Source organism: Panthera leo, chromosome D1 (genome assembly GCF_018350215.1).
Source record: "Panthera leo isolate Ple1 chromosome D1, P.leo_Ple1_pat1.1, whole genome shotgun sequence".
Lineage (NCBI taxonomy): Eukaryota > Metazoa > Chordata > Mammalia > Carnivora > Felidae > Panthera > Panthera leo.
The window spans coordinates 112753370-112780122 of record NC_056688.1 but is presented as its reverse complement, the minus strand read 5'-3'; the positions used below and the strand labels follow the sequence as shown (position 1 = coordinate 112780122).

At 61.3% G+C, this 26753-nt stretch overlaps 1 protein-coding gene across 1 annotated transcript in view; it reads right to left on the bottom strand.

Annotated features, from left to right (window-relative positions):
- NADSYN1 (NAD synthetase 1) overlaps positions 1-24900 on the bottom strand; it is a 36745-nt gene extending 11845 nt beyond the window's left edge. The window contains exons 1-16 of the mRNA XM_042905257.1: positions 24747-24900; positions 23250-23310; positions 20451-20567; positions 18409-18462; positions 17905-17994; positions 13775-13826; positions 10553-10641; positions 10331-10448; positions 9494-9625; positions 7054-7128; positions 6190-6314; positions 5669-5717; positions 5131-5233; positions 4560-4728; positions 3692-3827; positions 2786-2892 (exon numbers count right to left, since the gene is read on the bottom strand). Of these exons, the coding sequence (XP_042761191.1) occupies positions 2786-2892; positions 3692-3827; positions 4560-4728; positions 5131-5233; positions 5669-5717; positions 6190-6314; positions 7054-7128; positions 9494-9625; positions 10331-10448; positions 10553-10641; positions 13775-13826; positions 17905-17994; positions 18409-18462; positions 20451-20567; positions 23250-23310; positions 24747-24831 (1562 nt within the window). The 5' untranslated portion in view covers positions 24832-24900. The remainder of the gene's footprint in view (positions 1-2785; positions 2893-3691; positions 3828-4559; positions 4729-5130; positions 5234-5668; positions 5718-6189; positions 6315-7053; positions 7129-9493; positions 9626-10330; positions 10449-10552; positions 10642-13774; positions 13827-17904; positions 17995-18408; positions 18463-20450; positions 20568-23249; positions 23311-24746) is intronic.
- Positions 24901-26753: the final 1853 nt, after the last annotated feature.

Here is a 26753-nt window from a genome sequence, read left to right as displayed (position 1 = left end):
GAAATGTGATGGGAAGAGACGAACACGAGAACCAGGTGTCAGACAGAAGTGTTTACTTTCTAAACTGACATCCAGGAACACGTAACACCCAGAAACCCACTCCCACCCTGGAAAAAATCGTTGTTTTCTGCTAAAACACAAAATGCGATGGACAAGAGTTGTAACAGGGAAAACGGTACAACGATACAGTTACATAATAGATCACACTCTTGTTCAGAAGCAAACAAAACAGAACATACCCATGTTGTCAACTACTCAGGCTCCGAATACGCACTAGCTGTCACATCTGTCCTGAGACATCATTTCCTTACAAAAGCACCGAAGGCAGCAGAAAAGCGACGAAAATTGACAAAATGTTCACAGGAATGGCGAGAATTTTCACCAGCCATAGGGTGCTAACTCTAAATTGTCATAATTAGGAAGCAGGATCCAAAAGCCCAATATAATGTTTAACAGAAAACACACTTGCAGACAAGCAAGATATAGAAAGATTAAGACACTCATGCCACGGATAGAAACACGGATGGATGGATGGAATGATGGATGGGTGAATGGATATATGCATGTATGTATGGATGGATGGATACGTGGATAGATGGATGGGTGAGTGGACGTACATATGGATAGATGGATGGACACATGGATGGATGGACGGATGAGTGGATGGATGGGTGGGTAGATGGATGGGTGGGTGAGTGGATGGACGGATGAGTGGATGGATGGGTGGGTAGATGGATGGGTGGGTGAGTGGATGGATGGATGAGTGGATGGATGGATGGGCGGGTGGGTGAGTAGACAGATAGATGGGTGGATAGGTGGACAAACGGATGGGTGAATGGATGTACATATGGATAGGTGGATGGATGGACGGATGAGTGAGTGGATGGATGGGTGGGTAGACAGATGGCGGGTGAGTGGATGGATGGAGGGACACATGGATGGATGGATGGATGGGTGGGTAGACAGATGGATAGATGGATGGGTGGACAGGCGGATGGGTGGGTGAGTGGATGGATGGATGGATGGATGGATGGATGGATGGATGGATGGACAGATGGATGGGTGGATAGGCGCACAGACGGATGGGTGAATGGATGTACATATGGATAGGTGGATGGATGGAGGGATGAGTAAGTGGATGGATGGGTGGGTAGACAGACAGCGGGTGAGTGGATGGATGGAGGGACATATGGATGGATGGATGGATTGGTGGGTGGACAGATAGATGGATAGATGGATGGGTGGATAGGCGGATAGACGGATGGGTAAATGCATGCACGTATGGATAGATGGATGGACACATGGATGGATGGACGGATGAGTGAGTGGATAGATGGGTGGGTAGACGGATGGCGGGTGAGTGGATGGATGGATGGATGGGTGGGTGGGTGGACAGATAGATGGACAGGTGGATAGGTGGATAGACGGATGGGTGAACAGATGTACGTATGGATAGATGGATGGACACATGGATGGATGGATGGATGGATGGATGGATGAGTGGATGGATGGGTGGGTAGATGGATGGGCGGTGAGTGGATGGATGGGTGGGTAGATGGATGGGCGGGTGAGTGGATGGATGGATGGATGGATGGGTGGGTGGGTGGACAGATGGACAGGTGGATAGGTGGATAGACGGATGGGTGAATGGGTGTACATATGGATAGATGGATGGACACATGGATGGATGGATGGATGGATGAGTGGATGGATGGGTGGGTAGACGGATGGGCGGGTGAGTGGATGGATGGATGGATGGGTGGGTGGGTGGACAGACAGATGGACAGGTGGATAGGTGGATAGACGGATGGGTGAATGGGTGTACATATGGATAGATGGATGGACACATGGATGGATGGATGGACGGATGAGTGGATGGATGGGTGGGTAGAGGGATGGGCGGGTGAGTGGATGGATGGATGGATGGATGGGTGGGTGGACAGACGGACAGGTGGATAGGTGGATAGACGGATGGGTGAACAGGTGTACGTATGGATAGATGGATGGACACATGGATGGATGGACGGATGAGTGAGTGGATAGATCGGTGGGTAGACGGATGGGCGGGTGAGTGGATGGATGGGTGGACAGATGGACGGGTTGGGAGATGGGTGGACAAACGGATGGAAAGACTGATGCATGGATGACCAGATGAATAAATGAGAGACAAGGTTCTCAAACCCCTTCTGCTAACAAGGAGCAAGCGAGAACAGCCGAGAGAGGTGGGGACGGAAGCTGGAGGAGGAGCGCTCCCAGCCTCCGCCGTTCACCCTGAAGATCAGCTGAAATGTACCTGGAGAACAGGAGGCTCCGAGTTCTCCTGACCAGCAAAGACCACGAGAAACTATTTCCAGCCCACGTCAGAGACGGGCTCTCTGGCTGGGAGTGAACACTGGACGCAGAGCAAGGGCGGAAGACGTGGTGGGACTGCCCGGGGGGGGGGGGGCGGGTGAAAGCGAGCGGGGTGGGGCAGGAGGGGTGACAGATTCCAGACCCGGCACCGCGGAAGAGCCCAAGCCAGCCAGAGCTGGCCCGAGCGGGAACGGTGGCAGGGAGCCAGAGGGAGACAGTGTCGACCCATCTCCATACCTGAGTCATCGTGAAGTTCGGGAGTGATGACGTCCTGGGGGTGCCAGACACGCCCTGAGCCGCGGGGTAACGTGACCCCTCCCCCCGCCACCGTGTGTCTCACAGATGCTGTGAGAACTGGAGGGAGCCTGGACATGCCGCCTTGGGGAGCACTCACCCTCGGAGACCTGGGTGCTCGGGAGTCGGGCACACGCACCTCTCATCCACGTTGGCCGATCCGAGCACCAGCAGTCCACCGCGAGCGCCCCGGGCCCAGAGGCTCAGCTGAGCAAACAGATAGGCCACGACCATCCGTATCCGAGCCTGGGTGACACAGCGGCAAACGTCACCCCGTGCCGAGCATGGGGCACACACACACTGGCACCCTGCTCCCCGTGCAGCTCCAAAGAAAGAGTCCAAGTAACACGGGAGCTTTCCAGCGTCCAGAGGAAACAGGGTCCTGCGATAACTGGGTGCACCGAGCGGCCCCCGATCAAAGACGGAAGGACCCGGAGCCGGGGTGCGGAGGGAGCTTCGGTGGCAGGATGGGGCTGCAAAGAACTCTCGGCCACTCGTTCCACCCCCTTCACAGCCGGCTTTGCTGGAGGAGGGAAGGCCACCGTGGCCACGAGAAAAGGGACAGGGATGTGACAGAGCCCGGTGGCTGGGGCCCAGGGTCCCTCTCTCCCTCCACCCACCGGCCAGGGCCCGGCTCCCCTGCGGCAGCCCGATCCCTAAAGATGCAGGAGCCTTACGTGCACGCTCACGCACGCGCGCGTGCACACACCCCGCCCTCACGCTAACACACGCTCCCGTGCCCTCTTACGCTCACGTGTGTGCACGCACACGCCCCCACGTTCACTAACACACTCTCATGCCCACACACACGCACTCACATGCCCTCACGCATTTTCACACACCCACGCCTGTGCCCACACGCCTCCCCCCCCAGCACACGCCGTCGTGCTCTCACAGGTGCACCAGCACGTGCACCGAGACGCACACACGCGCACACGCCCGTGCCACCGTCGCAGACACCCGCAGCCTGTCGCTCTTGCAGATGCGCGCACGCCCCCGGCCTCCCCCGCGGGGTCCCGTGACGCCGGCCGGGCTGGGGGCGCACCTGCACGTTCTGTAGCGCCAGGTTTTCCCGGCGGCTTCCTCCGTGAACCGCGAACAGAGGCCTCTTACCCGTCGCCAGGCTGAAGATGCCCACGACGGCCTTGACCGCGGGGTCGACGTCGAGACCGATGTGGTGGCTGTGAGGGGAAAGGGCAGGTGTGCGCAGGGCCGGGGGCACCCGGTGCGTCCGCGTGCGGCGCAGACGCCACCCCTGTGGAGCTCAGGACTCTCCCCCCGGCCTCCCCGGGGAGCCCTGTGTCCGGACGTGCCACGGAGATGCCCACGGTACGTGGTGCCGTGGCTGGGCTGTTTCCCTGGGCACCACATTCTCGGGGGTCCTTCCGAGGTAGCGGGTGTCAGAAGCCCGTTCCTTTCTGAGGCTGAACGACGTCCCGTCGTGGGCACGGACCACATCTGCTCACTGCCTCGTGTGCCAAGGGACACCTGGCCACTCCTACATTCTGGCTGCCGTGCTCGACGCTGCCGTGAACACGGGGGCAAAACGCCTGAGTCCCCGCTCTCAGTTCCTCCGGGGACGCGCCCAGGAGCACTGCTGGGTGGGGGCCGGTTTGGGCTGAGAACAGAGGACTCTGAAAGGACCGAGTCTCCCTGACCGGAGAGATGCCCTCCCCGACCCTGCTCTGGCCCAGGGAAGAGGGGGGGGGGCCCTCACAGCGCCAGCCCACTCCCCAGAGCCGCGAGTGGGTTCCCGGGCTCCCACACCGTGGGGCACATCAGCCCCGGTGGCCGGTGTCTGGGATGCCAGCAGGGGGCAGGGACGGAGGCGTGGGAATCCGACGCGGCTACGGGGGGCGGGGGGAACAGACACGGTTTCCCCAGGACCGGGCTCGCGCCAGCGGCCCCTCTACCTGCCGATCTGCCGGGCCAGCTCCGCGGCTCTGTCACGCGTCTCCCGGGAGGAGTTCTCGCTGGCCATGTAGCAGGTCGTCAGCACGCGCCCGCAGAGCTCTCGGGGGTCCCGGGGCGTGTAGTCGAGCTGGTCCACGATGGTCCGGACGTTGGCCAGCACTTCCTGATCTGAGAACCCGCAGACAGCAGGCGGTGCTCAGGGCCCAGACCCTCTCCTCCGCCCCGGGGGCCGTCCCCTCCTACGCAGCAACCCCCTCGCTCTTCTGGCGCGCACGCCACGGGGATGGATGTCTGACACAGAGCGCGTGGGGGAGGCTTTCGACCCGGGTTTGCCTGACCCCGAGGCCGTCCGTGTTCCTCCCTCCAGGCCACGCTGCGGGCACACGGCCACGGCCGTCCTGGCCCAGAGCCCCGGGAAGGGGCTTCACTGGCCTGCTGTCCCCAGGTCCTGTTGCGACATCTGAGCACATCGGCGGCGCCTCCCTCACCCTTGACGGCCGGGACCCGGGGTCCGCCTCACCCCGTCCTCTGAGCCCCGGAGCCTCGCTCAGACCAACGGACGCCACCTACTTCCGTTATTCACGGCCTCGCAGACCTGGCGGCACATGGAGTAGACGAGGCAGGCGGTGGCCGCGCTGTCCACCCCACCACTCAGGGGCAAGAAGAAGCCGGCCTGGAACGGGTCAACCAGAGGCGGGTGTGGGCAGGGCCTCGGAGAAGCGACGCGCCCAAACCTCGGCCCAGCGCCACCTGCAAACCCTGACGGGCACCCACAAGAACGTGCGGGCGTCAGCGCTCTCGCCGTGGGCCGCGCGTTCTGGATGGATTATTCTAGAGGGAAAACAGACCTCGCGCTGCGATGAGCATCTAGGACTAAACCCTGGTAAGTTACAGATGTCACGACACAGAACCAGTGGGACGTGTATTCCGTTCCCTCTGGACGTCATCAGACGGGACCCCAAAGGCGGAGCCAAACCCCCGGGGGGCGCTCTGGCGTCTGGCTAACGTGGATTAAGCTCCTGACCGAGGCAGAGCGAAGCAGGGCTCGCGTCGGGGGAAAAACCCACCAGCCCCCCACAGAACCGAACGCAAACACTGGAAATCTTACCTGCTGGCTGCGTCTTAAGAAATCCCAGAGCCAGCAGGCGGGTCCAAGGCTGGAGAAGAATGGGAAGCGTCAGGGCCGGGGGCTGCGGACCCGTCCGCAATCTACCCGGGGGCAGCTGGCGAGGCGGGAGCGGGGCCAGTGAGAACGGCCAGCAGCGGCTGGGCCCGGCGCCTCGGGAGAATTAATGCCCTCTTGTCCCCAGACAGCCCTGGGAGAGGGGGGATGCCTTTGGCTCGTTTTCAAACAGGAAAACCGAGAGGCAAAAGCAAAGGGCGGGGCTAGTGTGCCCAAAGCCCCCCGCACGAGGGAGCGACAGGGCCGGGAGGGGGAGGGGAAGCCAGGCCGTCCGGCTGCGGCATCGGCGCCCTCGACCCCGAAGCAGCGCGGCCTCCTCCTAACCAAGCAGCCGCCCCGGGCCGGCGGTGAGGACCAGCCGTCCGCACTGGCTCGGGCCCCTGCAGCGGGCGAGGGGAGGGGCCGCGGGCACAGCACGACCCCTCCGCGTGCGTCCGGGCGGCCACCTGATCTCCTCGGCGGGACTGTGGTACTTCCACTCGAGGGGCTCGGACAGAGGCTCCAGCAGGTCCTCGCGGGACGAGAGGGCGAAGTCCACCTTCACTCGGGGGTAGGGGCTCGCCTTGCTGGCCTGCCGACGGAGATTCACGACAGTGACGCCCCCTCGCAGGCCGCTAGGGCCGGCCGAGGGACAGACTGTCAGCCAGCGGGAAGGCACCTCAAGCCCACAGCGGCGGCCCCACCCCCGCGGGGCGGCCGGAGCCAGAGAGACGGGCGGTGGCAGGCTCGGAAGCCTCGTGCGCTGAGGTGGCCCCTCCGGGGATTAAAGCAGAGTGACCGTGCGGCCCGGCGGCCGCGCTCCTAGGCGCACACCCGGGGGAAGCGGGAAGAACGCCCGCGCAAAAACTCGCACGCACGTCGACAGAGCGAACTCCTCACGGACCCGGCGTGGGGACGATCTGAGTGTCCTCGGCGGACGGACGGTCACAGTGTCGTCCCGCCCAGGAAGAGGCGTGAAGCCCGGACACCCGCCACAACGCGGCTGGGCCTGCTCAGGGACAGAAGCCGCACGAAGGGCCTCAGGTTCATGGTCTCGTCTCCGTGAAACGCCCACAGTGGGCGGGTGGGGGGCCCGGGCTGGGGGCGGGATGCGGAGTGGAGGTGGGCGGGCACGGGAAAGTCTCCTTGGGGTGAGGAGGTCCCCCGCTGTCAGGACACCGACGAGGCGATGGCGGTGCGGCCCCGTGAGCGTGCCACATCCCCCGAATCACGGGGTGCCGGGGAACATCCCAAGAAGCTGCCGTCACAAAAAACCACAAAGGGCTCCGGGGCCTTTGTCAAGCGTCCCGCGTGTGTCCACGAGAACTCACCGCCAGGTTTCGAGATGAAATCTCTGCCCTGTAGCTCCGGACGTCCTCCAAATCCAGCGTCGCGGTGAGAACTTCCTGGAGGAGGGGGTTTCGAAGGGAAAGCGTGACTGCTGGGTAACTGGGCGGTTTTCGCGGACGCGCCAAACTGCACACGACGAGCCCCACCTTCTGCGGCAGGGACTGGGCAGCTGTGGGCCCCTAGGGGCCCGGGGAGAGGGGACGGCCAGTGTTGTTGCTGACCCGCAGCCCCGCCCTCTCGCTGCTGCCCCCAGAACCTCCAGTGAAGTGGGACACCTAGCAGCGGTCCCCTCGTCACGGCACAGGATTCTGCTGATCAGTATCGGCCGGGACCTCTGAGCCAGCTTCTCTCTTCTTAGACGGACGCATGGGAGACAAGGGCCCCTTTGCTGCTTTGGACGTGGTTGTGTGGAGACGGGATGGCTGGAGCTGCTGCAGCCATCCTGTGACCATGAGAGGCAACCCAAGCTCCAAGCCCACACAGGGGAAGCACAAGCCGGACAATGGCAGACGGGTGGTCAGAGACTCGGCAGTCCACGCCAGTGCCCCTGCCTAGATGTGCTGCTGTGTGACAGCGGGTGACACTTCCCTGCCTTCAAACCCAGGTGAGACAGGAGTATGAAGAGTCAAAAAACACCACAAAATAGGAAAAGAATAAGATTTCAAAAAAATCCCAAAAAAGAGAATTTTAATTTCATTTTGTCATGTCATTCCTTTCTCTACGAAAATAACTCCTGATCAGATTATGTCACTGTGACGTTGTCTCTTCACGTACAAGTGTGGGACAGTGGGAGCTAACCGGCACGGCACAGGGGGACACAGGACGGCCGTGGCCACCCTGTTCCTGCACCGGCCCCGTGGGCAACTGTTGCTGTCAGCACCGGGCTCGGGCCACTCTGGACGTGCCACAAAGACCAGCAAAACGGGGCTTGTGTTTGTCCTCCCATCATTTCCCGAAGCGAGAGGCCGCCAAAGCCACCCAAAATGCAGACCCCTGGGGTCCCAGCCCCGAGGCCTGGCCAGGGCCCAGAACCTGCTCCTCCCGGTACAGGTGGCCCCCTCCACTGCCAGTCAACCCTGCGCAGGGCACCCGTGGCCCTGACGTCCACCATCCGTCCCGGCCACACCGACCCGGCATGAAGACAGCGGGGCGTTCCTGTGGGACGCAGAAGAGCGGCGCCTTCTGCACGAACTTGACCCGCCTCTACCGTGGCTAATGCCGAACACCTGAAGGCCTGTGGGGGTGCTGTCACCTGGCGAGCACGGCCTGGGGGACAGCTGGGAGGGAGGGAGCGTCCCTTCTGCCAAACTCCCGCCCCTCTCCCCCCAGCAGGAGAGCATCACGGAGTTCACTCGCTCTGCTTTGAAACGTGACTTCGGTTTCACACCTGCTTCCCTCCTAACCCCAGCGGGGCGGCGAGGGGACCAGCGTCCCCTCAGCGAGCCGAGTGCAGAGGAAGCAAACGGGAGGGTTCGCGACCTGGCATGAGCTCACGCTGCCGCGTCCCTGCGAACCTGTCTTCCGCTCCCACCTGCCCCCGAACTAGCATTTCCACCCGACCCCCCGAACACGGGTGGTGCCGCGTGAGGGCCCCTCGCGCCCGCACAGCCGAGGGTCACTTGTGGCGTCCGCACGGCTGGCGTTCGTGTCCGTCTCCCGTGAGAACAGCCTTTTTTTTGTTCTGAACTTGAAAGACCTGTCGGCGTACAGACAGCACGGACACGCGTCCTCGCTGCAGAGGGCGGGTCTCCCTCAGCTTCTCAGAGGTCGGCCCGGTCAGGGCAGGACGGGACAGGTGTCTCAGCCTGCCTTCCTGGTTGTCCCCCGCCCCCCGCGCCCCAGGGCTGCGGCGACGCCTACTCTGAGCTCGCCCCACGCCTCCCCGCACAGACGTGCCTGACCCCAGCCCGCTCGCGTGTCCAGGGAGACCAGACGGCCCACGGAGGGAGGCCTGCCCCGGGGGAGCCTCGGGGCCAGGGCGCTGTGAGGCCCACGGCTAACACACGTGGCCCGGACACGTGGGGAAGAGCCAGCGGGTTGTGTCAAGTGGCCTCAGCGAGCTCCCCTCCACCTGCTTCTACGCACGAGGCCCCTGCCGAGGGACACCCTCCTGCGGGGACCAGGCGGTGCCTGCTCACTCCCTGGGGGACCGGGGCTCACCAGCTCTCCTGGCACGACACAGCCTGCCCCCCACAGCACCTGCCTGCTCGCCTGCCCCCGAGGGTGACCGTGGGGCCGGGTCCTCCCCCCAGGCCGTGCACGTGTGACCCTCGCGCTGTGGTGGCCTCATCTGTCCGGGCGGGGCGGGAGCCGGCCGCGGGGGGGGGGGGGGGGGGGGGGGGCCCGGAGACGACAGCCCAGCACCAGGGCTCGGTCACGGAAAGGAGCAGATGCCCCTGGGGTTTGCGAGCTCGCTCTCACCACGTCGTCCAGGGAGAACTGGGAGCCCTGCGCCAAGATGTGGCCGTTCATGGCTATCAGGGCACAGCCATCGTAGTACAGTCGGTCCCCGTCACAGCCCTTCTGGTTGGCCAGCAAGTAGATCCCGCCGTTCTGGAGAATGCAGGGGGCACCGAGATCACCGTCCCTTCCTCGGCCCTCCCAAGGCCTTAAACGGCGCCCTGCAGGGAACTCCCCCGCCCCCCCCCGCCCCCCCCGCCCCCCCCCGCCCTTCCCCACAGAGAAAGTGCCTGCACACGGCGGGGGTGGGGGGGGGTGCACAGTAGGGCCCGGGACAGTGACCCGCCGGCCTTCCCAGCCTCCAGGCATCACGCCCAATGCCCCTCCCCTCGCTGCCCCCCAGCACCCCTCAGGCACTGACTGTCGTCTCTGACACGGGACGAGGGGGGTCACGGAAGACAAACCCCACAGCGTGGAACAGAGACCCAAACCCGCCCCTCGCGGGGTCACGCTGCCCAGCAAGGGCAGCGCCTCGGGACAGCTCCCTACGCTCCAGCTCGGAACCACTGAGCATGCGGCCAGCGCGTCACTTGTCCCTCGATGGTGCCTCGGGCCCCAGGGGCCTGACGCCGGGGCAGGAGGTGCCCTGCTTGCCTCACAGGGTCAGGGGAGGTCGGGCGCGTGAGGCCCCAGAGGGCGAGTCAGCGCCCGTTTGCAGAGCGCCGGCCGAAACTGCGGGCACCGATGTCCGTCGTGCGGGCCTGGCCCTGCGTGGGCACCGGGGACTCGGGGGTGTGCGGGACGGACGCGGCACGGGCCCGCGGCACACGTGCCCCAGCATGGCGGCCCAGCGCCTACCTTGGTGGTAGCCATGGTCACCAGATCCACCCTGGCGTGGGCTTTGCGCAGCACGTGGTGGCTGCCCGAGGCGTTGGTGAAGATCTCCACGCCGTCCAGGCCCATGTCCACGTGCGGGCTGCGGGCAGACGGCGGTTGACGGCAGGATGGGCCGCGTGCCCCGCCCGCCCAGCCCCGCTGTCTCCACCCGCGGCCACCCGCCAGGCCGGGGCCGGGGCTGACCTGTGGGGCGTCCAGAGCTCCTCACAGATCTCGCTCCCGATGCAGGTGTCGCGGGTGGCCAGCACCGCGTCTCCAAAGGGCACGGTTTCCTGCGGTCAGGGGACAGAAAGGCACGAGACCCCTTGGCCGTCCCGTCTGGGCTGCGTCCCGACCTCACTGCCCTTTTACTTCCAGTCCCAGTGAGTCCCTGCCCAGCTGGGGAGCACTCCCCACCCAGGCGGCCCGGCATCTCCCCTGCTGACCCCCGGGGCCTCTGGTCACAGCGTTCACTAGGCAGGAGCTGTGCTCTGAGCTGCCACAGGGCCCTCTGTGGCCCCGGCAAGCCGTCACTCCACTCCGGAAGTTTCCATGGGCACAAATCCCCGTCGCCATCGTCGTTATTAAGAATAAAGGGTCTTGGGGCGACTGGGTGGCTCAGCCGGTTGGGCGGCCGACTTCGGCTCAGGTCATGATCTCGTGGTCCATGAGTTCGAGCCCCACGTCGGGCTCTGTGCTGACAGTTCAGAGCCTGGAGCCTGTTTCGGATTCTGTGTCTCCCTCTCTCTGACCCTCCCCCATTCATGCTCTGTCTCTCTCTCTCTATCTCAAAAATAAATAAACGTTAAAAAAAAAAAAAAAAAAGAATAAAGGGTCTTGGGGCGCCTGCGTGGCTCATTCGGTTCAGAGCCTGACTCTTGATTTCAGCTCAGGTCATGATCCCAGGGTCGTGGGACTGAGCCCCATGTCAGGCTCTGCACGGAGCATGGAGCCTGCTTTTGTCTCTCTCTCTCTCCCTCTGCCCCTCTCCCGTTGTCGTGCACATGCTCTAAAAATTAAAAAAAAAAAAAAAAAAAAGAAAGGAATAAAGGGTCTCGTTTGTCCAGGGTCACTCCACGCCTCCCAAGGCCCAAAGCCCTTTTCGGCATCATCCGTGCTCCCGACAGTGTGACTGGATCGTCCCACCCGTGCCAGGAATGACCCGAGGGTCATGCGAGAAACCTGAGAAAAGTGACCCCGCTCCTGAGTGGCAGGGCCAGAAGCAAGCGTGTCTGTCATCAAGAGCCACGTTAACAAGCCACGAATGGCGGCATCCCAGGGCCGGGGCAGAGCCTCCCCCGGGCCGGCAGACGAGGCGCCGGGGCCTCCGTGTGCTGACCGGTCAGGCGGGTGTGGGACGCTCTCAGGCACGCGGACAGCCCTGACTTGCTGTCTTGGTCCAACTTGGCTCCCTCTCCTGATCCCAAAGCTACAGACGCGGCGAGAACTGATCCTGAGACAGGGAACACGGCCGAGCACGCTGGGTCGGGTTCCCCGATGCGTGTGCGCGAGTCCGACACCCTCGGCTGCCGAAGGCAAGAACCACGGCGTAAACCTGGCCCTGCTCCCCGTGGCTGCGAAGAAAGCCCTCACGCGGGACCCCATGCTGGCCGCCGGGCACCTGGCAAATAGCCCACGGGGACGGCCGGGACCCGCACGCCATCTTGCCGTGAGGCGGCCAGGGCTCAGGGCCACGGGGCCCAACGTGTCCACGTGCTGCCCTTCCCTTGTTCCCGGACACGCCCCGGAACTTAAATCCGCGGGCGGTCACCGGGGCCGATTCAAGCCACCGCCCTCGGTCAACCGCCAAGCCAAATCCGTGCAACTTCAGACCGCACCCCACAAGGGCTCAGTCATCTCCACCGGCAAGGCCCCCAGGACACACTGGGACCCCGCGAGATGAAACGGGGTGCAGCTCCCGGCCAGGGCTGTGCCGACATGCTTCAGACACGGGCTCCCCGCCAGACACACACACGGACACGGGGAAACGCACTCATGGGCGCGTTCCGTGTTCTGGGTCAGGAGGGTCTTCAAACTAGCCCGCTGCTACACGTCACGGTCAAATGAGTTTCCGGGACACATGGGAGGTGACCGGACCCGGCTGAGCGCCCCTGCCCAACCTTGGCTGTGCCCGTCCCGGAGTGTCCGCACAGGGGGTGCTGAGCCCAAGCCGGCCCCTCGAGGAGCCTGGCTCAAGAATCAAACCCAATGGCGGTGATGTAATCTGGCTCCTGAATGGGGGCAGCCGCCCAGCGGCCAGGCAGCCGCCGTCCTCCAGGGAAGAGGCAGGGACGGCCAAGAGGCAAATGGAGCTGGAACCGGGAGGAATGAGGGGAGAGGGACCCCTGGTCCAGCTCGGGTCCGTCGCTAAGGTCCAGCGGAACCCCTGCCGGGCCCTCCACTGAGAGAGTCCGGACCCTCATGAGCTGCCGGAAGGGCAGTAATTAGGGGCGCGGAGAACCTGGCGGCCTGGGAGGAGTTGCGTCCCACTCAAATTTCTGTGCTGGGGTCCTGACCCCCAGCACCTCTGAACGTGACTGTATCTGGAGCCGGGACTTTGCAGAGGTGATCAAGGTGACCACGGGGTCCTTGTAAGAAGAGGGGATCGGGACACAGACACGCACGGAGGGACGACCCCGCGAGGACACAGGGAGAGGACGGCCGGCCACACTCAAGGAGAGAGGCCTCGGGAGGCCCCGGCCCCGCCCACGCCTGGACCTCGGGCTCCGGCCTCCAGGACCGGGAGCCAAGTATCTGCTGTTTAACAACAACCCGCACCCCCTGCCCTCCGTCTCTGGTGCTGTGTTATGCAGCCTGAGCAAATTAACACACTTCACACCAGAATGGGACCTCGGACAGAAACCAGACCAGTCAGGCCTCCCCCCGACACCTGCTCTGTGCCCCTGGCTTCCAACCACCCGTGGGAAGTGGCCAGAACAGGGTTTCAGCTGTCACCCCAGCAGCTGCCACTAGGAAGAGGCTGGACGAGGCCCCCCGGCTAAGGCTGGAGATCAAAGCTCTAAAGGCCTGGCCCAAGCCAGCTCCAAAAGACAAGAGATTTCTGAAGCTGGGCCTTCACAGAACGAGCAGGCAGCCAGGTAATGTCTTGCTTGGGTTTTATAACTAGAACCCTCACAGCCCCCCACCCCCCACAGCTTCCCGGGTGACCCGGAGGCCCAAGCACCAGCCCCGGCAAGGTGGGGCGGGGACCCCTCCCCCAGCTCCCCCGGGGCCCCAGCACGGTGGGCCGGGCGGGAACGAGGCAGCACCGACAGGCCGGGCTTCGGGGGCGCCACCCTCCCTCCTCGTGCAGGAACCTCTCCCCGCACGCCAGCCAGGTGCCGCTGTGGCCTCGGCCCACAGGGGCCTGCCCCCAGGGCATACCACGGCCTCCAAGAGCGACAGGTTCTGTCCCCAGAGACTCACCTGCTTTGTCAGGCTCTGCAGCATCCGGGGGAGAAAATACTCCTCTGTTTGCCTGGGAGGGAACAGCACAGATCTGAGGATGAGCGTCTAAGGCCCGGGGGAGGGATGGCATCCGAATGGGGACAAAAATCGGCCCGGGAGCTTCCAACCGATGTGGCAGCAAAGGACTGTAGGGCATGCACAGGTGCCCCGAGCGTCCGTTCAAAATAAAAAGACGAGGACGGGCGTGTTGGCGAAGATGCTGTGCATTTTACTCGGTGACACCGTGGTGTCCAGTGAGCTCCCGCCGGCTGGCTTCCCGGGGCCTTGGTGCCCGGCACTCCCGAGACACCCGTCACGGGCATGATCTCCAAAGAGGGGGCGATCCGGGTGGAATCCCCGATCGGAGTCTCTGAGTCAAGATCACGCCGCGCTCGCCCAACACGCAATCACAAGCCTAAACGATAAAGTTATGCTCCAAACGGAGTAAGACGGACCGAGTCTAACACCTCCCACGCCGCTCCCGGACAAGGCATCCCCAGGTGCCACGCTGAAAGGCAGAAGGCACGAAGCGACGCCTCCCGAGTCCGACCGCAAAGGGGCTGTTACGGGATGCCGCCCGAAGACGATCTGTGAGCTGCGGCTCTTGCTCCCTTCTCAGAATTCACGGGAGCCTCCCGCGGTGACCTCAGTGGTCGTTGCCTAAGTAAACCACAAAGCTGGGAAGCTGGAGGGCGATGCCTTCTGTCCCGCGCCAAGGCCGGGGATAGGACCTCCCGGCCGCCTCTCCGCCCCACAGCGAGTCTGCGATCCACCATTGGCGGGCTTGCCGCCACGGTGTCGCTGCGTCAAGATGAACTTTAGAGGGAGGAGCCGGCCGAGGCCCGTCCCTTCCTCTGCCTGCACCCCCCGCAAGATGCACTGAGCACCAGACCGGAGCAGGACCACCAGGGCACAGGCGCGCGCACCTCCGCTCTCCTACTCTCTGCCCCGAGGCCCGCCCTCACCTTGTACCCGGCCGGTGCGTTTCGCAGGTTCACCGAGAGCCAAAAGACGCCGCGTCAGAGTCCCGTGCTGTTGCCGTAGCTGGTCACTCGAGGCTCGGCTCAGGCCGGCCCGGGGCCCCGCACCTGACCGTTTGCACAGCCTGCACCTTTCTCCGGCTGGACGCCCCTGCTTCTCAGCCAACGCCGTCCGGAAAGGTCCTAGCAGCGCACTCCCGCCAAGAAACCACCCTTGGCCGTGCTGAATACAAGTCTTCTCCGCCCCCCGGGGGCAACAAGAGCCCCTGCGACCCCTGTGCTTAGATCTGGGGTCCGTCTAAGAACATAATGAGAACGAGTAGGTTCTTAAAGTCTCTGCAGTCGAGCACCAGGTTTTTGTTTGTTTTGTTTTCTTAAGAGGCCTGGGACTGCACTTTGAACCTGTCGTGGGTCCATTATGAGGGCGGGGCCACAGTAACCCAGCCGTTTTATCGTCTGCATTTTGGCACAGCTCCCAGGTGGTCTTAATGTTGCCAAAATGTGAGCTGGTCGCTCCGGCTCGGCATCCGCCGCCCCTTCCACAGGCTCAAGGAAATGAGCGAGGCTGAAGGAGTCACCGTGAGACCCACACGCCCGCCCCCTCCCCGACCCCGGGCAAGAGCTGGCACGCTCCCAGTAAATTCAGAGACAGCACGACCCCATAAAAAGTCTCAAACGAGAGATGATCGGATGCTGGGAAAAGATAAAAAGTGAGCTTGTGAACTGGGAAAGGAATCGGAAAGACGTGCTGATCTGGGCAGCACGAGACCAGAGCCTCCGGCACACTCCTTCCTGCACAGGGCGGACTCAGGGGGATGAACCCCGGAGGAAGTACAAACAAGCGGGCAGAGAAGAGGAAAGACACGTACGACATCCAGGGACACGTGACCTGCACACAGCGGAGGCTCCCGGACAAGAGCGAGAGAACGAAATCCTTTGAAGATGGGAAATTAGAAAATGTTCCTGAAATCAAAAACCTGACACTCACGTCAAAGACACTCACGGCTCAGGGCGCCTGGGGGCTCAGGCAGTTGAGCGTCCGACTCTTGGTTTCGGCTCAGGTCGTGATCTCCCGGTTTGTGAGTTCGAGCCCCACGTCAGGCTCTGTGTTCAAGCCCGGAGCCTGCTTCAAGTTCTGTGTCTCCCTCTCTCTCTGCCCCTCCCCCGCGTGCACTCTGCCTCTCTCGTTCTCTCCCAACAATAAAATAAACATTAAAAAACAAAGAGAAATGATGCTTGATGTAAGGAAGTATGAGAAAACGAAAAAGAGCTCTTAGAGAATAGAAAGTAGAGGGATGGAATCTTCCAGGACGTGGGAAAGAAAGGTCACGACAATTATAGAGAAGCTGGTCCGGGAGAGTCTGATCTCCGATCAAGAGGCATTTCAGAAATAGAAAACAGAGAAAACAGAGCAGACACCGCCCAGAAAGGACACGACGTTTCCCCCAAACACAGGGGCCCTGGAGAGCCGAACACGGGAGCCCGGACACCCGCACCAGGGCCCACAGGATACAATTTTAAAACACCAAAGACGAAGACAAGCTTCTGCAAGTGTCCACACAGAAAATACCCCCAAGGGCGAAGAAGAATCCGCACGGTGACCCCTCACCGAGGGCACAAGCCTCCAGGCAATCCTTCACACGATACCTCCAAAACTAGGAAGGAGCATTATTTCTAACCTATAATTTGTTTTCCACTCTGCAAAACTGCTCATCACGTGGAAGAGAAAAATGACAACACCTGCGGGCAGGCAAAGTGCCAAAAGTCCACCCTCCGCGGACCGTTACTTAGAAAGTGCGACTTTGCGATTTGTGATGAGAAGGCACATTCGGTCTTTCTGGAGCCGAGCTCCCGAAACCCTTAGAATTTCCCGCGACAGGGGCCACCCGTGTCTTCGTTACGTCGTTGTGTCGTGAGTGGCGTGGAGAAGGGCCCCAGGGAGGGGCGCCGGCTGCCTGGGGAGCGGGTCGGGGAGCTGGACTTTCCGTCCCCGTCCCCAGGCCTGGGGAGAGAGCCAGGCTGGGGGTGGAGCTCAGGGGCCAAAGGCCAACGACGTAACCAATCAGGCCTGGGTAAGGAAGCCTCCGTAAAACCCCGCAGAACGCGGTTCCGGGTTCGGTGAGCTCCTGGGTTGGTGACCGCGTGGACATCCAGCGCAACTCTGTGCTCACCCACCCGGCTGTCCAGAGCATATCCTCGTGTGTTAGAGCCGCGATCTAGGAATCGAACCCAAGGTGGGGACGCGGAACCTCGAGAATCTACTGGAAGCCGTGTCCCAGCGAACGAGCCACTCGTCAGAGATGAGTGAGGCCGGACGCCCACCAGCCCGGGCGAGAGAAGCCCCACGTGCCCGTGCCGGAACCAGGTGGCAAGTACAAAAATCCCGTTTTCCCACGTAAAAATACTGACCATCCGAAAATCTAACGCTGAAGTTCTGTTTCAGCAGCAGCAGCAACGATAAATGAAAAGCAACAACCGTAACGGGAGGACAGGGCAGGGCTGCTCAACCGGGGACGGTCTTGCCCCCGGGAGACATCTGGCAACGTCTACAGATACCTGAAGTTGTCACAAAGGGACGTAGCTACCGGGAGGTCAGCCGCTGCACAGCTTGCCACACGGACGGCAGTCCCAGAGCGACCAGTTGGGGCCGAGAAAGCCTGGCACACGGGGTAACTGGAGATACAAGGTGCCCCGCGAGATTTCTGTGGTCTGTGACAGGTCATCTGTATAGCAGCAGCATCAAATAGCGGTACTTAGGGGCGCCTGAGGGGCGGGGCTCAGTCGGTCAAGCGTCCGACTTTGGCTCAGGCCATGATCTCACGGTTTGTGGGTTCGAGCCCCGCGTCGGGCTCTGTGCCGACAGCTCAGAGCCTGGAGGCTGTTTCGGATTCTGTGTCTCCCTCTCTCTCTGCCCCTCCCCTGCTCGTGTTCTGTCTCCCTCTCTCTCTTAAAAATGAATAAACATTAAAAAAAAAAAACCAGCGGTACCTAAATGGCAGGAACTTGTCCCAGACTCTCACGTCTCTCCCCCCGTGACCTGGGCCAAGGCCACACACAGGGAAGACCCAAGACAAGCGTCCACAGGGCGGTCACAGACCATGCCCCTTGGTGCCGGGCACCGTGACTCACCGAGTCCTGGACCAGGGGGTAAACCAGCGTAGCTCCCGGTAGTTGCCCTCGTTTGCCAAGGCCATTTTGGGCCTGATGAGCAGGATCCTCCTACAGGCGGGAAACCGAGGCGGCCCCTGAGATGAACACCCGGTCACGAGGGGCACCCGTGGGTCCACCCGCCCCGGACGGTGGACGGACGACCACAGAGCAGCCGAGGCCCGGCAGGTGCACGCCGTGTGAGCAGCCGACGTCCAGGGGCCTTTAGGGGAACATGACAGACCGCCCTCCCTCCGATGACTTCTGGCCAACAGGGCCACGTGTCCCCAAACCCCGCCCTGAGGTTTCTCTCCCCTGAAGGTGGCAGTGCTGGGCAGGGGCCAGGGGAAGCAGTGCCGTCACCTGCCCGGGGCATCGGCCCCCACCAACGACCGGGCGTTTCCAGAAGACGCCTCCTAGCACAGGGCTCCAGGGGCCACGTCTGGGGTGGGGCGTGCGGGTTCCCCGCTCCCCGCGGCCACCCACCTGTTGAGAAATATCACCCTGCAGTTGTAGCGGACGTTCCGGTGCATCACGGGCCTGCGGAGAAAAGGCACACACACGCGTCTGTGAACGGCAGAACCACACGTCTGTTTCAGTGCGAAGCTTCCTCGGGCCCTTGAAGAGGGCCACAGGGCCCCTCTGTGGCTTTTCTCAAAGTTAAAAACGAGCCAAGGGCTCTGCCACGGTTTAGGCTCTGAGACAAAAGAGGCTCTTCTAATGTTTATTTCTGAGGGAGGGAGGGAGAGAGAGTGTGTGCCAGCACATGGGGGAGGGGCAGAGAGAGAGGGAGACAGAATCCGAAGCGGGCTCCAGGCTCCGGGCTGTCGGCATAGAGCCCGACGTGGGGCTCGAACCCTCGAACCCGGAGATCATGACCTGAGCTGATGTCGGGCACCTAACTGGCCGAATCCCCCAGAGCGCCCCCAGGGCTCTTCTAAAGGAAACACAGTTAACCCCTCTCACGGGTGTTCCTCCTCCTGGAACGTTCTCAGACCTGTCAGTGGCCTCCTCCCTAGCTCTCTGCACACACCCGTCACCGTTTCACCTCTGTCCCCTCCCGGCCTCACGCACCAGCCCTGTGCCTTCCCAGTTCTCCTTCAGACCACTCCTGACCTGCTGCCTGCGCCCCTTCTAGAAGGCGGGTCTCCTAGGGGGTGAACAGATTCCCCCGCCACTCGGTCTGGACCCCGCCCCGACCACCTGGGGTGCTCCCCTCTGGAGGTCAGGGGCAAAGCTCCAGAAGCCAGTGCTCTGCTGGCCCTGGGCGGGGGCGCGGCTGCACAGATCAAGGATAGGAACGTTTTGTTCAGGAGCTTATAGGCCCAGATAAATGCTAGATTTCGAAGGAACATATCTTTATAAGTTGGTGGTTAACATTTTAAGAGCGAAAACAGGATTATAAATGCCAAGCCAACAGAAGAAAGCAGAGCACGGAAAACCAACCTCAGACAAGGGAAAACAAGAGGACAAGATGGCCAGGCCACTTAGAACAACCGCAGGGACCAGCCCCCGTGGCAGCTGGATCAGGAGCCCAGGGACGGCCCCGGGCCCAATTCCTCACCTTCCTTGGCGAGGGGGGCTTTGCAGAAGTGATGACTAAGTACGGACACTGAGAGGGGGAGGCGGCCCGGGGAGGGGTCAGAGTGCAGACATGTGCACGGAAGCGGAGGTCGAGGCGAGCCTCCGCTGGCTTCGAGGGCGGAGGAGGCCCCGAGGGTTGCTGGCCTCTCTCTCTCCGCGAGAGCCTCCAGACTGACCCATATTTAAGACTTCCGACACCCAGAAACACAAGACAAAGTTTTTGCGCTGTTTCTGTGTTTCGCGCTGCCACCATCTGTCACGGCAACAACAGAACAGGGAACAAATACAGTCCACGTACCGCCACCGATCGTGATAAACGTGGACACAGCGGGTTAAAAATCCCATCTGTGTGCTGCTTACGCTAGGCCCTAGCTCGTGTCACAGCGACGTGGAAAATGAAGCGGTGGGTTCGCGTATGGTGCACCTGCACCCCCCACGCCTGCACCCCTGGAACCCACCCCTCGTTCGCCTGCACCCCTGAAACACAACCCCCCACAACTGCACCCCTGGAACCCACACCCGTTACGCCTGCACCCCTGGAACCCACCCCTCGTTCACCTGCACCCCTGAAACACACACCCCCCACGCCTGCACCCCTGGAACCAACACCTGTTATGCCTGCACCCCTGGAACCCGCCCCTCGTTCGCCTGCACCCCTGGAACGTGGCCCCGTTCGCCTGCACCCCTGGAACCCACCCCTCGTTCACCTGCACCCCTGAAACACACACCCCTTACACCTGCACCCCTGAAACACACACCCCTTACACCTGCACCCCTGGAACCCGCCCCTCGTTCGCCTGCACCCCTGGAACGTGGCCCCCGTCCGCCTGCACCTCTGGAACCCGCGTCCCATGTACGCGCCCCATATACGCCTGTGCCCCTCGGAACCTGCGCCCCACGCACCCGCCCCCATGTACGTCTGCGCCCCTGGAACCAGCACTTACATTCCCACGTCACAGATGATATCCTGAGTGACTGGAGACTCCAGAAGGGCAGCCAGGACTTGGAGCGAATGCAAGAGGGTGTCCGACTCGTAATAATGATCCCAGCACCCGTAGCCGCTGCAGAGGAAGGGAACAGCCAGGTGAGACCTGGAGACATAGGAGGTGAGGGCGGGGAGGGGGGCGGGGCCAACTGGGTCAGCCGTGCAGGGGCGCGACCAGGCAGTGGGATCTTTTGAGAGCCTCCTGGCTGATTCCACGGCGCAAGCAGAGCTGGGACCGCTGCCACAGAAGAGGATGCGTTTCACGGGAAATGAAGAAACCCCAGGCCCTTTCTCTTCACTTTCAGTTACTATGAGAAATTCTCTGCCGTCAAGTGTCTGCCCGTGGATTTTTTTTTTTAAACTTTTAACGCAGCCCAAATCACACTGATCTACAAGCAAAAGAAACAAGGCTGGGTCCACAGGAACGTCTTTCCAAGCAGCTAAGATCGTTAATATCGTTCCAAACACCATTCACAGAGCGACTCCTGGTTCTTGCTACAGACACTTGTGCTGGAAGCGGGCCGAATGGTGTCCCCTCCCCAGAAAGGTGTGTCCATGATCCTGGCCCCCAGAACCCGTGAGTGTGACCGTATAAGGGAAAAGGGTCTTTGAGAAGTAGTTAAGGATCTCGAGGTGAGCCCAGATGTCCTGGGCAGGTCGTGTATCCAACAGGAGGAGGACAAGGTGGGGGGGGGGGGGGGCGCGTGTGGAGCCGGAGGGACGCGGCCACAGGACAAGGCGCTGGGAGCAGAAGCGGGAGGAGGCAGCACGGATCCTGCCCTGGAGCTTCTGGAGGAAGTGGGGCCCCGCCAGCACCCCGAGTCTGGACTTCTCCTGAACCGCACGAGAACAAATTTCGGCTGTTCGAACCCCCCCCCGCCCCCTGGCGTGGGGAGCTGCGTTACAGCACCCCAGGAGACGCGTGCGGCGCTCCGGGACGTCGTTGAGGGTGAAGACGGGCGTCAGGGCAGTTTCCGGGAGCCGAGGGGGGGGGGCCAGTAACAACGCGCGGAGTGTCTGTAAACTGCTTCTAGGCGTTCAAAGGCTTTCCCGCCTACCACGCAGCGGCCTGGAAGCGACGTGCCAAGTGCTGGGCAAACTGCGCACACGGACGCAGACCCCCAAACTGGCACTTGCGTATCGAACGCCTGGAAAGCATGCCTCCCCGCCTCTGCTTCCGAGAGGAAAAGCCACGGTGGTGACATGAGAACGAGGTCGACGAGATGTCCCGTGAGGGCTCAAGCCCTGGGCTAGCCTTTCCTTTCCAAGGGCAGAATCCTGCTCCACGGGATTCATGGCCTGGCAGCTCCCGGGCCACACAGGCTACCAAACAGCAACGCGATGCCAGAAGTCACGTGCCTGATGTCCAGCCATCGGCTGACCCCTCGCCCCTTTGGCCGGCCGGCAACTGGAGGGGCATCTCATAGCGGGGGCTGTCGGCAGGTGCCCCCGGCCCATTCTGGGTGGGCAGCCTTCCATCTGCGAAGCCTGTAAAACTGGCCCAGAGGACACAGCCAGCCTCTGGGGTGAAGGACGCCCCAGACCCACGAGGCAGCCTGCCGCAGTGGCACTGGCCCCTCATTCTCCTTCCAAGTGTCCCTCTGGGGTGGGAGCTGCCTGGCACCACAGACAAGAAGACGGCGTGCCCAGTGAACGGACCTGGCTCGACTCCTGCCCCAGCTTCCTCTCTGCAGACTGTTGCAAATAACTGTGAGCCTGCTCGGCAGGCTAGAAACCACTGGGAGCCCAGCTCAGCCGGGCCCTTATCCCTGCTTGATGCAAGTATGCTGCCCTGGGATCCTGTAGCTAAACTCCTCCCCCTTTTAAAATGACAGGTCCAGATTTGGAGACCGGAGGGTGGGGTGGGGAGAGAACAGGGCAAAGGAGGACGTAACCTGGAGGTATCTGAGCAGCGAATGCACCCGGGGGACAGGGCCGTTGAGGACAACCCTCCAGTGGGAAGAACAGACCGAGACAGGAGCTCAGGAGAAGTCACTCAGACAACGCAGGACCCCAGGGCTCTGGCCGCCGGCTGAGAAGCATCTTAAAGACCAGGTCCAGTGCAGGTGAAAACGCTCTTGGGTATTATGGGAAACACCACCCAAGCTGAAGTCAGGAGTCCAAGGACAGAAATCAAGCTAGCTAGAAAAATGACAGGCGTGGCCTCAAGGACTAACGCAAAGATGCCTGCGAGGAGACACTTTCTGTCGACACAGCCCCCAGGAGGGACTTCTGATTCCACAAATGGCGAGGACCTGGACACACAAAACGGGAACACAGAGGAGCACGGAGGGCGGCTGACGTGTGTACAAATGAACCGCGGCTTGCAGTGTGGCAACCAGTTGCTTACTTTTGAAGAAGGGACAAGGAGGAACCAGCTTCCCGATCACTGGAAAAAGGCAGGGCAGAAGGGGTCGCCTACACTCGCTTGCGGAAAGATGCGGAGACGGTGAGTGAAACCTGTTCGTGGCCGGCTATGAGAGTGAGGACTTGGGAAGGGTGGCGGCAGACAGAGCGGCCCAGCCCGGGCTGCTGAATCTCAGCTCCTCTCACGACCCGACACGGGGCTCCAGGCTTGCCCGGGCGCCCTCGCTCGGTGACGTGAAGCAGGCCCGCTCACGGCTTTCTGACGCCCCTAAACAGCCCTGCACCTCCACACCTGTCCACACCCACCCCCTTCCTTGCCTTTCTGCTGCGGGGAGCTGATGTGGATACCTCTGCCTTCCCCGCCCTGGGAGTCTGTGTGTGCCAGTCTCACCATATTTCCAATTCTGGTCCAAGCCTGTATCTTGCTCCTTTGCATTTGGCAATTTCAATACCTACACATGGAGGCAGAGACAGAAAGACTTCAGTACTTGCAACGTGTTCAAGGGCAGATAAAACACAGCTGCAAGCCAGACCACAACCAAAAGCACTCGGTGATCTCTCTGACCCCAGGCAGCCAAGGACCAAGGACAAGGACGAGACCCCCTACACATCCCGCTTACACCCTTTGGAAGCAAGATGCTGATCCTTAGCCCCTTGGGGGAGGGGGAGGGGGAAGCAGTCGGTCCCTGGTAGTTTATTAACAAGTGGATGTGGAAGACCGTGTGCAGGGAGGAGGCAGGCCTCCAAGGAGCACAGCCTATGGCGGCACCAGCAACCCCTGCCTGGGGACAGCAGCGCCCAACTGCACCTGCGGACAAGAGGCCAAGAGAAAGGAGACCCTGCTCTGGCCACCGACCGCCTTGCTCCAACCCGATATGCTCTGAGCCCCGAGGAGATGAAAACAGGTAGATGTTGGGAAAAAAGAAAAAAAAAAAAAAAGGATGACGGTCTGGAGGCAGGTGGCTGAAAAGATGCTGTCATTGGTGCCATTCCGTCGTGGCTGTTCTTAGCGAGCCCTCTCGCGGGAATCGGCTCAGAACAAGACGGCTGGCGTCACGTGAAGGACGGCCCCTTCGCGTGCAGGTGTGGGCCGCTGGACCTTCCACCCTCAAAGAGCACCAACGAGATGGTGGCCCCGCGACAACCACACCCTAGTCTCTAAGCTTGCAGGCTCACCCCTTACTCTGCCGGCCTCTTGGGGCCGGCTTCTCCCAAAGTCTGCCCATCAGGAAGATCTGTAGGCACCAGAGACTGTAACAGCCCTCCCGCTGGTCTTAAGGGTTGACTGGCTTCAAGTTCATGCACTCCTTGCTTGCGACCTAAGTCCTCGGTCTGTAGCAGAACTGACCCACTGTCCTGAGACCTGCAGACCACTGGCCTTGAGGAGAAAAGGACCGGACTCTCCCAGAAGTTGAGGCCCGACTGCGTTCGGAAACGGCGGCCGCAGATGCCAGCAAGTGTGCCCAGGGTCATGTCCACATGCGACTGCCCCTCCCCCCCAGGCACCTGCTTCTCCTGCACCTTCCCCTTCAAAACCCTCCGGCTCCCCACCCCCATGGGGAAGATGGCCTTTGACACATAAGTCCACCAGGTTGCCGGGTTCCTGAATAAAGCATACTTTCCTTTCCCCCTGTCACTTGTCTCTCCAGCAGCCAACTGCAAATAACAGAATCGAGCCAGCCGGCAAGCCTGGACCTTGCCCCCGCCCCATCCCGCCGGCCCCCAACCCCGTCCCCCCAGTTCCACCGAACCCACAACCCCGTCCCCCCTCCCGGTTTTCCCGTCAACCCCCGTCCCCCTACCCTGGTCCCCCTCCGCTCCCCTCTACTGTCCTCCCTCGCTCCCCCCAGTTCCACGACCGGCCCCCACCCCGCCGCCCCAGACTCACTCTTTAAAATCCTCTGCAAATTGCCCTCGAAGTCCAGGGCCCATTGGTTGAGCGCGCAGGTGGCCACGGTCACTTTCCGACCCATCCCGGCGGCAGAGTCCCGAGCACTTCCGGGCGCCGCGCGGGTCCGACCGGGACTAGCGGGCTCCGGACGGCGGAGCCCCGGCGGCAGGCCCCGCCCACGCCCCGCCCGCCCGCGGCCGCGCCTGCGCAGAAAGGAGGCCCGCCCCCTCCGCGCCCAGGGTTGCAGGCCCGCGACCCAGCGCGGGGGGGCGGCGGTCGCTGGGTCCTGGAGCGCGGTTCCCCGTTTCATTCCGCACCTCCCCCACGGAGTGCAGCCCGGGTGCCTCGGCGACTCGGCTTTTCCCTCTCCTAGTGTTAGATACGCTGTTTTCATGGTTTTTCTGCGGTGTGGCGCTGCATGGTGGGCCCGGAGCACGAGCGATCCGTTGCGTGCGGGAGGCTCCCGCACCGTTCGCGGCGCTGCGCCAAGGCGCGCTCGGTGTCTCCTTCGCGGCCGCCTGGCCTTTCCCTGGAGTCTACGGGCAGCTTCTGGGCGGCTTCTGGGCTAAGCAACACGCCGTTGCCACATTTCTCGCCTGAAGCGCTTCCCGCACATTTACCACCAGCCAGCTTTCACTTAACGGATTTCCTTCTTGAATGCCTTTAGGGTACGAATCCAGCTGTTTTTTCCTTTTCCCTGTGAATAACTCTCACCATCACTGATCGAACAATCCGTCTTTTTCTCTCGACTTCCGTTGCTTCTTTGTCATACACACGTTTTCACATTTAAAATACATTCCCCCACCCCCACCCCAGGGGCGCCTGGGTGGCTCAACAGGTTGAGTGTGGGACTCTTAATTTTGGCCGAGGTCGTGATCTCACGGTGTGTGGGATGGAGTCCAGCCTCGGGCTCCCCGCTGGGCGTGGAGTCTGCTTCTCCCTCTCCCTCTGCCCTTGATTACCTGAGCGCCCTCCCTCTGTCTCTCAAAATAAGCATTTTATAAAGTAACACTTGTTTATACTAGACAATTTGGGAACTTGAGAACTGCACATGCTAATTTATTTAATCCTCACTCTAACCCTTCCTTCTTGGTAGCTTTCATTCTCAGAAACCCCTGTTTTTTTTTCAGGCTTCTGCTCCAAGATCTCTTGCCCCCAACAGCTGATTCCAGGCCTAGGGTGGGAAAGAAATACACTTCCAACATCTGGTTGTTGCAGGAAATAAGGAAGTGCTCAAAGAATGATGGGGACATGTTATTTTTAAAAAAGAGGGGTGCCTGGATGGCTCGGTCAGTTAGGTGTCCAACTGGCTCAGGTCATTATCTCCCAGTTCATGAGTTAGAGCCCGGAGACAGGCTCTGTGCTGACAGCTCAGATCCAGGAGCCTGCTTTGGATTCAGTGTCTCTCTCTCTGCCCCTCCCCTGCTCGTGCTCTCTCTCTCTCTCTCAAAAAGCAAATAAACATTAAAATTTGTTTTAAAAATTCAAAAGGAGTCACTCTGAAGGGGCTCCCACTGGCTAAATACGGGACAATATCCAAAGATAATGTCCTCTTTTGAAAAAAGATTAATGACAGTACAGACAGTAAAACCCATTAGTCCATACTGACCAAGAAATTAAGAGAGGGAAATCTTTTCCCAAAAAATGTCAATAAATGTGGAAGGAAAGATGATGAAATTAGAAAATCACCCCTTTACAAGAAGTAAATGACTCAGGCAAGAGTCCTTATTAAATGCAAGGTGACTGGCTAAAAGGTTATCTGGGAGCAACATAGTTACAGTCTCAAAGTCTCACTCCACAGATTATTTATTAATTACCGAAGGAAAAATGGAGACTTCTGGCCGCAGCCACCTGATCACCAGTAATGGGATGCAGGGGCATCCCGTGGCCTCCTGACATGGTGCGTGAAGACATCGCATCATCTCTTTAGTACATTGTCCTGCCTCAAATGCACTACCTAAATGCAAGGGTGAGGAAAACAGCCAAATCCAAGTTGAGAGACAA